Source organism: Mixophyes fleayi, chromosome 1 (genome assembly GCF_038048845.1).
Source record: "Mixophyes fleayi isolate aMixFle1 chromosome 1, aMixFle1.hap1, whole genome shotgun sequence".
Classification (NCBI taxonomy): domain Eukaryota; kingdom Metazoa; phylum Chordata; class Amphibia; order Anura; family Limnodynastidae; genus Mixophyes; species Mixophyes fleayi.
The window spans coordinates 34,623,208-34,637,097 of NC_134402.1; the positions used below are offsets into that span (position 1 = coordinate 34,623,208).

Below are 13,890 nucleotides of genomic sequence, written 5' to 3' on the forward strand. Positions count from 1 at the left end.
GAAAAGTGGTACTTAGCTTTCCAATCAGGCTAAAATATCTTATGGAGCAGTAGAGGTCTGTTAGCAACTCAGTGTCCCAGAGAATGTCTGCTGCTCTTTTTCCCGGGCAGTGTTTGGCACCCTTGGAATAGCTCACTTGCTCCAGAGTGCAGGGGGAAAGGGGGACTCTGTCCTTAGTACCATCCGATGGCACTGCTTTCCTGCTCCTCCTCGAGTTTTCTGCTGTTAAGAAGGCTATCTGCTGCATCTATATTATGCAGCAGTCGCTAGTAGCAGATTCCTGGTGGCCGTTTTTTTCCTGCTGGCACAAGAACCACCCCCTCCTTTGCTGAGGAGAGGACTTGGTACAATCCAATATGGCAGCCGTCGTTCTGATTACCGGCACTCTTTGCCGATTTAGACAGGGCCAGTATCTCGATCCTGGATCAGCCTGGCAGTGGCTATAAGCCGCTAATCAGTGCTGACTGTTTTTAAATGAATAAAAGAAAAAAACAAAGTAAAATAACTTTCGATGTTAATGAGTGCCGCCCGGCGCTCACTGTCTGAATAAGTGTGCTCTGTAAGCTAACAGAACACACTGCTGCAAAAAATAAGTTAAATAAAGAGAAGAAAAAATGAAATAATTTCTTCCTGTCATAAAAGTAAGCCCAACTCCCTTGGGCACTTAACCAAGACTGAAGAGGCTACAGGGGGTTGCAGAGGGGAGAGGTTTGTCAACTTATAACAATACATTAACATAGTTAACCTGTTAAGTGCCAACCCCACCTCCACTCTCACAACCCGTGGTAGCAGTGTCCCCCAGATAGGATGAAAGAGAAATACTACATAAATTCAGATATTCCAGGACTAAAATCTTGCAGCACTGCTGTGGCCTGTTGCTGCATGGTCACAATACGATAACAGAGGGCACTGATTGGTCTGTGTGTGAGGTCGTCTTGCAGATCATATTTACAAACATGCCTTTATAAAGATTTCCACAGGATCATTATTGGATATACGTGTACACTTTAATGCTACAATGCAGCTGAAACGTTTAAACTCTCCAATTTAACGGAAAGGCAGCAAAACGGTTATGATTTCAGATTATATTTTTTAGCAGCATAAAACTATTCTTGTCCTAGTTTCTGTGATGGTGGTAGTGAGTTTGCAGAGCTCACTATTCAGTACAATTGCCATTGTTTCACTATCCTTGCCCATAATCCCTTACTCTCCCCTCCCACACCTCTACTGTCAATTGCGTAGAGGTTTTAGAATCTTCTCGTAATGTAATAGCTTGGGGGTTCATAGCCTAGCGGCAGGGGACATGTATGACATCACTTGGGGCGCTGTACAATATAATTAGGGGATTGTCCAGGCCCTGAAAGCACTAAATATATGACAGAGAGCAGACACAATTACTAAGAGTATGAATAATGAACTGCATTTAGTAAGAACAGGTTTTATTATGGAACTTCCTTACCTTAAATGAATCCAATTCATTATCCGAAAAGTTTGCACCTTTTGCCAAATCCCACAAGTCATTCACTCGGGGTTCATTAAACTCTGAAATAAACATTTAGCACAGAGTCAATATTAAAACCATGTTAATAAACAAAAAGTTTGTGCCCCCTCATTTCATTCCCTAAACATCAAACTGTCCCAACACGCGACCAGATTCTGAGAATGAATTCCATTATCAGAGTGTATCTTACAGCATCTCACCTCTTCCACCAGTGAACCCTTCGTGGCTAATCTTCCGCAGACGTTCAAACCCGTGGTTGATGCTTCTGAGTTTTTCTTTGAGATCTCCGTGTTTGTTGTGCAAGTCTTCTGCCTTAACCTCGTGCTCATCTGGGTCAATAACATTTTTGTGAATTTCTGTTAAAAAAAATAAAAGAGAAAATTAATGAAAAACAGAGAAGGGAAATATTTATTGTAAATGCATAAAACACAATATAACACAGTGTTTCCCAAACCCAGTTCTCAGGTACCCCTAACAGTGCATGTTTTCCATATCTCTTTGCTGGAGCACAGGTGTATTCATTACTGACTGACACATTTTCAAAGATGCACAGGTGGTATAATTATATCACTTGTAACCTGGAAAACCTGCACTGTTCCCTGAGGACTGGGTTTGGGAAACACCGATATAACAGAACAGTCACCTCCCTCCCACGCAACATCTTCCCACTATTACACCACCAATTAGACCCAAACATTACTCCTACAAAATGACCGCACTTCCAGGGGGCTGGCAGAAATTTGTCCACCTTTATCTGTCCCCTTTCAGGCCCCTCGCCCAGATCTCCTTACTACATGCCTGCCCGCTTTTATTTTGTACATTACTAACAATAAAACAGTGTTGAAGCTCATATAAATGAATCAACAAAAGGCACTCCAGCCCACTACTAAGAATTTGTGCAAATAAAATTATTTTTCCATATTCATTGTATCTTTTCTCATTATTTGGCAAATCTGCCTTTATTCCAGAGATTGGATATTGGCGAAATGGTTTAAAAAAAAAAAAAAAAAAGGGTGTATAGAAAATGTGTAAAAGAAAAGAAGCTGTGAGTGTTCAGTGTTCATCTGATATCAAATGTTCATTATATTATTTTAAATATTTCGCCAATATCCAATCTCTGGTCTTTTTGTTAGTCAATTATGTTGGAAGCGCATCCTTTCTGGAACATGGTCTCTATAATTGAGAGGATAATTCCATTAAAGAGGTTAGTTCGCCTTTCCTTGTGCGATAGCTTAAAAAAAATTTGGGTCGCTTTTATTTTGTGTCTGCCCCCTTTGTCTATCCATCCCACCTTGTCATCTACTTCAACTTCCTTTGAGACCACAGAAGCACAAGAGCAGCCATTGTAGCAGATATCAGGTGTAGCTCTGGATTCTTGTGACAGATATAGAAAGTCTTGTTTAACTCTATAAACCTAACTGGTGCTTCCATGGTTGCAAAGAGGGGGAAAGAAAAGCTCAACCTCTGTGGACAGCTGAATTTGGAAGAAGAAAGAAGAAATGCGTGAGCCGAAGCCATCTAAAGATATCTGACGCACAAACAAAGTCTGTTGCGCACGCACATTCCAGCATGACGCACTGTGCCAGTGTACATTATATTGTACATAAGAGAACAGCGAGCATGAATTCTGTACCACATCAAGGAAAAGAAGACTTGTGAAAAGAACAAAACCATGGAAGGAAGATATTAAAAAATAAAATAAATGTTGTTTTATTAGAATTTTGAGAAGATAAAAAAAAAAAATCCTGACATCAGACCAGCGCACACTTAAGTTTGTTTTGCTTTCTCGTCTTACTATTTGCTGCCCGTTTCTCTATAAAACAAATGTCAGTTAAGGTTATGGATTAGACTTCCAAGACACATTTGCCAGAGGCTTATTCAAACCCTCTTTGAAGACCTTTGCTTTGTTATCATCACCTGCACTTCACCGTGAAAAGAGCAAGTATTATTTCCTGAAAATCCACCTGCAAATAACAAGTAAACATTACACTTGTTGGGCGCTCTTTATGGCCTGACTTTGACTGCCTTTGGCACAATATTTGTCATCTCCCCGTGAAAGCTTTAGATTCTCTTTAATTGCCTCTGTACTGAAAACACAGCTCCTGTCCAATACGTTACTTAAACAAACAAAAGTTACTTTGAAACCTACATTGTCATAAAATACAATTCCAATCTGATAATATTAAGTGAGAAAAAAAAAAAAGTGTTATGAAATATTATATTCAAAGAGAATTACAAAAAGCATCTGCATCAATAGCAGTTATCTGTGTAAATTGCAGAAAGATTAGTATGTGTTCAAGAGGCTGTAAAGTAAGATCTCCAGGAAGCTTTTTAATTTTGGTATAATTTAAATATGATTATATAATAATTGGATATATGATTTTCATTTCATCTAGAGCTGCATTTGACAACACAATTTTCGGGCATCAGCACTGTGCTGTAGGGGGATCCTGTAATTTTCACTATCTATTATCCAGTCTGTGAAATCCTGCTTTCCTCAATTCCTCTCCCTATTTCATGACACTGCCCTGTCACATGCAGCCCTGTCCTCACTAACACACCCACATGGAGAGGTCAATGGGATATATTTACTAAATTGCGGGTTAGAAAAAAATAGAGATGTTGCCTATAGCAACCAATACAATTCTAGCTGTCATTTTGTAGAATGTACTAAATCAATGATAACAAGAATCTGATTGGTTGCTATAGGCAACATCTCCACTTTTTCAAACCCGCAGTTTAGTAAATATACCCCAATGTCTCCAACTAGACAAATTCACTCATCCCCTGACATGCTATATGCAGCTGTGAACACTTGGAATATTCAATCGTTTCCTGCTTGTTCTATCTACACTCACTTCAAAAACTGGGGACAAATGGACAAGTAGGAGATAAAAAGGACTCGGACCATAGTCAAGCACACCTTAATAATAATAAAAGGATAAATATATATCCTATGGCTGGTTCCATACTGTGAGATTGTCAATTCTTTTGAATTTTCTGTATTCCTACATTTATTCATTCGACCAAACAAAAAAATAAAGAAAATAGTGTTCTGGTCTTTGTCCAAATAATTTAAAACAAAAAAAGAGAATATACTCAAACTAAATAGAATGCAAACAATAAATACAGTCATGGCCAAAAGTTTTGAGTATCTCTGCTGCCTTGGTTTTTATGATGCCAATTTGCATATACTCTAGAACAGGGGTGGGCAAACCTGTCCTCAAGGGCCATATCCAGTTCATGTTTTTAGGATTTCTTTAATCATGTACAGCTGAGTTAATCTATTTGACTGGGTCAGTAATTATCCCACCTGTTTCTACAGACAGAAATCCTAAAAACATGAACTGGATATGGCCCTTGAAGACAGGTTTGCCCACCCCTCTAGAATGTCATGAAGAGTGATCAGATGAATTGCAATTCATTTCAAAGTCCCTCTTTGAAATGACAATGAACTTTATCCCAAAAACATTTCCACTGCATTTTAGCCCTGCCACAAAAGGACCAGCTGACATCAGGTCAGTGATTCTCTCTTTAACACAGGTGAGAGTGTTGACGAGGACTCTGTCATGCTGATAAAGTTAGAATAACAGACTGGAAGCTTTAAAAGGAGGGTGGTGCTTGAAATCATTATTGTTCTTCCTCTGTTAACAATGGTTATCTGCAAGGAAATATGTGCAGTCATCATTGCTTTGCACAAAAAGGTCTTCACAGGCAAGGAAATTGCAGCTAGTAAGATTACACCTAAATCAACCATTTATCGGATCATCAAGATCCTTTTCCAGCATGATGGAGCACCTTGCCATAAGACAAAAGTGAAAACCAAGTGGCTTGGGGATCAAAACATCTAAATTTTGGGTCTATGGCCAAGAAACTCCCAGACCTTAATCCCATTGAGAACTTGTGGTCAGTCCCCAAGAGGCGGGTGGACAAACAAAAACCCACAAATTCTGAAAAATTCCAAGCATTGATTAGACAAGAATGGGCGGCCATCAGTCAGTATGTGGCCCAGAAGTTGATTGACAGCATGCCAGGGCGAATTGCAGAGGTCTTAAAAAAGAAGGGTCAACACTGCTTATATTGACTCTGCATAAACTTAATGTAATTGTCAATAAAAGCCTTTAACACTTAATGGTAATGGCTGGTAATTTTACTTCAGTATACCATAGCAACATCTGACAAAAAGGTCTAAAAACACTGAAGCAGCAAACTTTGTAAAAAAACAATACTTGTGTCATTTACAAAACTTGATTGTACAATGATTCTTATTGAAATGAAACACAAAAAATATTCCAGAACTTTTCATCAGAGACTGATCTTCCTGACACAGGTTTATTACTACAAATTAAGCCATGATTGAAAGATTGAAGATTAAAGGACCTCCAAACAAAAACACTCCTATAGACCTTCCACCTAATACTAAATGCTCTGTTCCCAATCTTCCATCTTAATTTACCTATTGCAGTCATCTGTACTCAATAAGTAAAGTGATGTTTAAGATAACATCCTTCTGATTGAGTCATTCAGTACAGGTAACAGTAAATAAAAAAGGAAGGAGCAGAACAATGTTGGGTCATGTTGAGTATCTACTCAACATGACCGATTGATGAAGGTCCAGATTTGGACCTCCATCAATCTACATGCAGCCAGATAGTAGAGTATAAAACTCAACACCATTGTTCCTGGAACAAGAACCAGTTCTCCAACAGCAAAGTGATCAATACTATCTGAAGTCACAGAGCCCAAGAGCAATGGCCAAGTGCATGTAAACCTCTCCTGTGTAGGCGATTTCCACTATTCACTGAACAGAAGTGGTGTACATGAGGGGGCACCATGTAGGAAAACATGGCTCTCCAAAAAGAACATTGCACACATCTCTAGGTTGCCAACGTGGTGGCCAAATGGATGATCACAATGGCTTCTACAAACATGTCTCCTTGACAGAAGAAACCGCCACACGCTGATCGCAGAATACACAATGCTGTTTGATGGGCACTTTAGACCTATTATGAATTGCAGCCTATGTGGGTACTAAAAGTCCACCAATCCTAAAACAGACATCGGATCAGATTTTGGACGGGGTGGATATTATTATTATCGTTTATTTATATAGCACCATTCATATTACTCAGCGTTGTACTGAGAATATGAAGTAATTTGTAATTGGGCAGCACAGTGGCTCAGTGGTTAGCACTTCTGCCTTACAGCACAGGGGTCATGAGTTCAATTCCCGACCATGGCCTTGTCTGTGTGGAGTTTGTATGTTCTCCCTGTGTTTGCGTGGGTTTCCTCCTGGTGCTCCGGTTTCCTCCCACACTCCAAAAACATACTGGTAGGTTAATTGGCTTCTAACAAATTGACCTCTAGTCTGTGTGACTGTGTGTGTTAGGGGATTTAGACTGTAAGCCCCAATGCTGCAGGGACTGATGTGAGCGAGTTCTCTGTACAGCGCTGCGGAATTAGTGGTGCTATATAAATAAATGGTGATGATGATGATCAGTCCCTGCCCCATTGAAACGTACAATTTAAGTTACCAACCACACACAAAATCACTCACACACACACACTGGGGCCCATTTTGTATGAAGCCAATTAACCTACCAGTAGGTCTTTGGACTCTGGGAGGAAACCGGAGCACCCCACGCAAACATGGAGAGAACGAAGAAACTCCACACAGATAGGAACCTGGTAGGATTGAACCCAGCTCTGTGAGGCAGCAATGCTACCCACTGTGCTACCTTCCTACCCAATAGTAAATGTGGTCAGATGATGCCTGTATCTAGTCATCCTCCCACAATGTGATCATGCCCAATAATATTCTGAACATCCGGATCTTACAGAATTGGACACACAGAATTGTTTGTACGTTTATGGCCAACTGTGATAGATCTAGCCTCTGGATTGTAAGCTCTGACGAGCAGGACCCTCTCTACGCCTCTATGTCTCTTGTCCTCACTTTCATTGTCTACCTCCTATGTAACTTATTGTGTTACATATTGTGTCCGTTCAACTTGTTGATTTGTATTCTACTTGTTTTTGCTCTCCCATTCTTTGCTATTTTGTGTGTTTTTTTGTTAATATGTTTATCAGTATGCCATGATTTGTTTACCGACTGTCCGGAGCCGCGGAATTTACGGCCACCCAGTGATGTAACTGAGCAGCCAGATCGTCTGATGTACGGTCAATTAGTCTCTTCCTATACAGAGACGTTTTATGGAATCCAATACAATACAAAATACCTAGGGAAATTACCCTGTAAATAAATTACAAACTGAACTTTATGTGAATAATTAGGAACATCTTACTCCTTTGCATAGAACTGGCAAATCATAAGTAATTAAACTGGATAAACCACTGCTCTACATCCAGATATGATTAATTTATGACAACAGACCACAAGGGGGGACCAAATTACCATGACAAATACACCATATACAGATATGCAAATTCAGAGTGTTTTTTAATTATTTATGCAGCGTAAGATATAAGATTTCTCACAATACAGAGGTTTTTAAAACACACTGCCCGTGAAGAGCTGTAATTCATATATGTACAGAGAGAATTTTGGCTAAATGACCCAAAGAACCACAATGACTTGTACATCTATACAAAACACATCTAGGGGTACATCTATCAAGCTGAGAGTTTTCTGGCGGGTTTGAAAGGTGGAGATGTTGCCTATAGCAACCAATCACATTCTAGCTATCATTTTATAGAATGTACTAAATAAATGATAGTTGAATCTGATTGGTTTTTCAAACCCGCCGGAAAACTCTCAGCTTGATACATTTACCCCCTAATCTTAGAAGATGAGAATGCTGCATAACTATTCACCAGGAGCTACATCACGGGCAAAAAGAAACGTTACCCCTGTGTGCGAATCAGTTAGGTCTGTACAGGATAATTCTGTTAAGTAGAACACCGCCAGCCAATCACAGCCTTTACCACCTCTCCAGAGGGAAGCAGGACAATGAATCACTGTCCTCTTAAAAGGACAATTATACGAAACAAGAAATAAAATGATTAAAGGAGTTAACCAGTTTCCAAGGCACCTTTGTTAAAAAATAAAAATAAAGATCAATTGAACTATTTCCATCATCCCTAGAGGTCTTAAACATGGTATAAAGGGCATTGGATGAAGGACAAAAAGTTGAAATTCTCAAAAACACAACTTGCCTTTAATCTAATTTTGTAAAACATAAAATTAGGATTACAATTTTTTTATTCAGGTCAAAAGGCAAACAATAAAACAACCCACAAGCTTGTAATTTAGCAAGAAAGAATATGATCCCCCTCCCCCCCAAAAAAAATAATGTGCAATTTTGTTAGTTTGACTAGGTGCCTCGATCTGTACCTTCAGTCCTGCTGACAGTGTCTAAGAGTATGTTGTACTCATTGGTCTTTTCCTTATGATGGAGGAACTCCCGCCACAGGTTATCCAGCTCATCTTCCGAAAATTTCCCAGAAGCCTTTGCCTGTGGTAGGAAAAAAATACTATGAAATATTGCGCAATAAAACTGCCTAAAATACATCTCGTTCAGCTTCTGCTTGCTTTATGTAAAGAGAATTTCAGGTGCTGTAAGGTTAAAGAGATCTTCACCTTCAGGGCTTGTTCGCACCCATCTGCTTTATCAGCTGCTAACTAATACATGAGAAGCAGCACAACTAATTTCTTATTCATTAACATGCTACCAGTATAACAGATTGTATTGGTAATTGCGCAATATATCAAAAGTGCATGGAAAACTGGTTTAGCATCACTAAAACGGGTGTTAGTTCCATGGGTTTCTACCCATCAGCTCAGCACTTGTGTGTGAACAAACTCTGATGGAGGAGTGTTTGTATCCAAGCTTAACTGTAAATTGCAATGTATTTGTTTGCTACATGCAAAAGCACGAAGTATTTATTCTGCATGAACATTTTTTTATTTTTGCCCTTTGCACTGCAACATGGTCTGTCCAAGTGCTAATCTGCACCCTCTAGAATGCTTGGACGCCTGGTAATGAGGCACTTGGTGTTAAGCTGTAGCAGCACCAAATGAAAGCCTTCCAACCAACACACAGAGATAAAGTGATGGTTGATTCCAGTTTAATAAGGAGCATAGAGGTAAGCACTGAATTTTGCAAACTACAAGAGTACCAAAGGAGGGACCCCCGAGTGATATACTAGTCTGGGGCACGGGGTAACTAGGTATGACCATATCTCCCCCCTGAAAACAGAAAGGCAAGGGTAAAACTCTAATGTTAGGATTGTTTTCTTAAGTAGTAAAGCAAGTATCTTGGCTAGTCCAATCACAAACTTATTATCAATACAATCATAAGAACAGTGCTCCCTTCTACTCCTATGACAAACAGTATATTCAAAATGTACATTCAAAAGGACTTGGAAATAAACCTCTAATAAAACCAGCACATATAGCTCAAAATAAAACGTTAGGTGTAAGCACTGAAAATGCTTTTCAGAACATTAGTATTGATTGCTTGGTGGCAGCGTACTAGAGGACACCATCTAATGTGTAAATCCAGGACATGTATGTTTTAGCTTTATCTTGCGTTAGTGTTACCGCTAAGCGTGCTTGTAGAGCCTGTAATGACTTTCCTGGCAGTGGTGCCTGGAGATTGGAACGACTCTCTATGTAATGTATAGACAGTGTGATATTCCCAATGACCCATAATGTAACTCTTACCTTGTTCCACAGCTTCTCTAAACGTGGATCATTTAACACGTCATTTTCAGTGCCATCTTTAAGATAGTTACTGTCTTCTGTCTGTGTTTTCTTTTTCCCATCCAGTCCATACTTGGTCAAAATAACTATTGAGAAAATCCATAAAATGAAACATCATGAACTGTATAACGTATAGACAAAAGGGATTTAATACTATGGTTTCGGTTATTATAAATCTCCTCGGCACAATTACATTAAAGCAGAACTAAACATAATGAAATATTTTTTCAATAAACTGAATACTTTCCTTAGGAGCAGTGTACTCTGTGAAGGTAACTTACTACTCACAAAACATCTGCTGTGCTAAAAACAGCTTTGGAACTATTATAGGTCAGTACGTCTAGATTTCTACATAGGTTTACAGAGAAAGATGGATGCCTTTGTGGGAGAGCAGCAGTGGGCAGCAGGCAGAGGGAATAAGATGAACAAATTGAAGGCATTCCCACTGAAATATGGAACAGTGCACCAACGCACCTCATTTTGCAGAGCAGTGTAAAAATCAAGATATTTTTTGAGGAGTGAGATTATTGTAATGGAATAAAGGGTTGGAGAGCGTGCACAGCTATTTTCATTCCACAAAAGGATTTTAGTTCAGCAGCAGTTTAGAGTTGGGGGTCCTATACTGTGTATGGGCAGCACGGTGGCTAAGTGGTTAGCACTTCTGTCTCACAGCGCTGGAGTCATGAGTTCAATTCCCTACCATGGCCTTATCTGTATGGAGTTTGTATGTTCTCCCCGTGTTTGCGTGGGTTTCCTCCGGGTGCTCCGGTTTCCTCCCACACTCTAAAAACATACTGGTAGGTTAATTTGCTGCTATCAAAATTGACCATAGTCTCTCTGTGTGTGTGTGTCTGTGTGTGTGTATGTTAGGGAATTTAGACTGTAAGCCCCAATGGGGCAGGGACTGATGTGAATGAGTTCTCTGTACAGCGCTGTGGAATCAGTGGCGCTATATAAATAAATGGTGATGATGATGATGAATGGGACGCGTTCTGCTCTCCATGTTGCAGTTTGACAGATAAGCGCACTACGATGTAATGAAAGGTTCCTCACCCAATTATCATTCTCATGATAAATATGAGCCATAAAGCAGGCTGATCCGAGCAGCAATTCAGTTGAAAAAGTTTATTTAATGTAAAAGACGAGGAAGAATGAACTAGAGCATTTCCATTACCGTACACATTCCCTCCAGTGTATATAATGCAGACTATGGTAGCCCTTATTAAGCACAAGCCAAGATTACACCGGTGCCTGCGACTAGGTATAAATAGATTTTTAATAATAAATCAGTTCCGTCTCATGGGTGCAGCTCCACTTTAACTCCCATTCATACAATATTCATTGTTCTGGTTATTAATCCTCTCTAGATAGGTGGAACTGAATGACTGCCTCCAGCGTAATGATCTCAGACAGACGACCATGATTGCTGAGTAACCAGAGGACTGCACACTACATCCTACAGGAGATTAGATGGGTTAAGGCACTGGTGGTCATGCGTGCCAAGGGGCCTGATCCAATCAACTCATCCCTGCAAGAGGCACATTCCATAAGAGGATTAGGGTAAAGGTTCAGAAATGAGTCACTTGAAATTGATGCTTGTAATCATAAAATAAAAAAAAATAATAATACTTACCATAGAGAGATCGCCTGAGCTTGGCTTCTTTTTCTCCATCGTCGTCTAACCCTTCCGCCTTCAGCTTTTTCCAGTTCAGTTCGTCTTTTTCTTGCATCTTTAGATCGCTGTGGAGTTCTGCAAACTTCACTGCAGAAAGTTGGAGCTAAATCAAATACAAACAAGAGGAGGCTGAGAACGTGCTCCCTCGATTCCAAGCACAAAACCAGTGAGGCGGAGATACAGGCTGGAGAGTAAAGTACACAGCACATCTCATTAATTATTATTTTACAATTAGTTTCCATACCTACACGGAGTTGTACCCCCAACGAGTACAGCCCTGGGGGTCCCATGTGTCCAGGACCCCACTGATTGGCAGCTACTTGCCCGTTGCTGATCCCTGTTGCATTATGTCTCCATTAAGAAAGATTAGGGATGTTGGGTGGGATAGAGAAGAGTCATTGGATAACTGTGATTCAGGGAATTTGTGGGCTGAGTGATAGAATATTTAATTTGCCTGTAATTTTTCTTTGTTTTATCTTTCAGGTTTTTTTTCTTTTTTTGTCTGGAGTTAGATACGCACCAAATCTATATTTTGATATTCAGATGAATGGGGAATACTTTTACAAAAGGTTCTGCCGTAAAACAAACGGAATCCAAATCCTAACTTGCATATTAAAAGTAAGCAGGAGGGGTCTATTGGTAGAAAAGATATTCGTAACATTAGCCCTGGAACGGAATCCTCTGCATCTTGCACAATAACATTGAATGATGATTCAGATTCAGCCGTGCAACTCCCAAACTCAATCCTGAATCCAGTACATTCTTAAAAACAGATATGGTACATGTCAGTAGCTGTCCGAGCTGTGCTTTTTCATTGTCAACTTGCTGACAAAAAACAAACAAAAAAAAAACAACAACAGTAACAAAAAACACTGCATCAAAATAGCAATTAAAAAAAAAAGTAAAGAAAAAAAAAAAAAAGTGATGCGTCACTTGTCGTTTCATATAAAGGCGAGTTTGACAGCAAATCCTCCCAAACCAAACTCAAATCGCTACTCTGTACGGTTGGCATCATCGAGATGCTCCGATTGGCCACATCTGGGCTTAGACCCTTCTCTTTCACACAGGGAATGGCTGAGATGGAAAACTGTGCTGTAGTTAACTTTTGACTGCAGGTTGTTTGAGCAAGGCCCAGTTTATCTCCTGCCCATCTGTGTGTCTCTAATTCTGAAGACTTACGACATAGGTACTCAGAACCTATAGACTAGAGTTAACAAAGAGCAGTCACTATTGTCTAATGCAAAGGTAACAATATAATCTTATGTTGTATTAAAGAAACAGTAAATGTATTGGAGAGAAATGTAGACAATTCAATAGAGCTGTTTTATTACTTTGCTCACTGGTCTACCACAAACAATTATTTCCATATGCTGTAATTACGAATACAGGACAACATAATATTTAAAAGTTTGTGACTTAAAAAGCAAGTACAGAGCTGATATAACAAAAAGTTGACTACTAAAAAGGACACATCACCTGCTGCAGGTTGTCATATTAGGAGGGAGTGGATTCTGTGAACAGATAGTGATTGACAGGTCCACTGGGTTGACCTGTATAAATAGGCTTTGTGGATTGGTGGAAATATACATCGGGGCAGTGATGTCACAGCAGCTTAATCTACATAAGATCACATCAGGACACCGGCCTAAAGATGTGGAAGAGGCATCAACTGTCTAATCTAGGGGAGAGATAATACGTTACTTTTTAACAATGCTGCACTGGAATGTCAGGTTAACACTGAACCGGTTCATATGTGAAAGATTATATTCTGTGGTTTAGTAGTTCCTTGAATAGTCATTCCCACTGTTAGGATATTGCTAGCTGTATTGTCCATAAGGCAGTGTTTTTACTGCATAACTAGTTTTATATATAACTGAATGTTTACAAGAAAGAAAAAAAAGAAAAATAAAAAAAATGATATATCATCATCATCATCATTTATTTATATAGCGCCACTAATTCTGCAGCGCTGTACAGAGAACTCACTCA

General features: G+C 39.5%; 1 protein-coding gene across 1 annotated transcript in view; it reads right to left on the reverse strand.

Moving 5' to 3' along the window:
• LRPAP1 (LDL receptor related protein associated protein 1) overlaps positions 1-13,890 on the reverse strand; it is a 31,030-nt gene that overhangs the window by 7,939 nt on the left and 9,201 nt on the right. The window contains exons 2-6 of the mRNA XM_075194365.1: positions 11,860-12,004; positions 10,188-10,312; positions 8,856-8,976; positions 1,702-1,857; positions 1,460-1,542 (exon numbers count right to left, since the gene is read on the reverse strand). Of these exons, the coding sequence (XP_075050466.1) occupies positions 1,460-1,542; positions 1,702-1,857; positions 8,856-8,976; positions 10,188-10,312; positions 11,860-12,004 (630 nt within the window). The remainder of the gene's footprint in view (positions 1-1,459; positions 1,543-1,701; positions 1,858-8,855; positions 8,977-10,187; positions 10,313-11,859; positions 12,005-13,890) is intronic.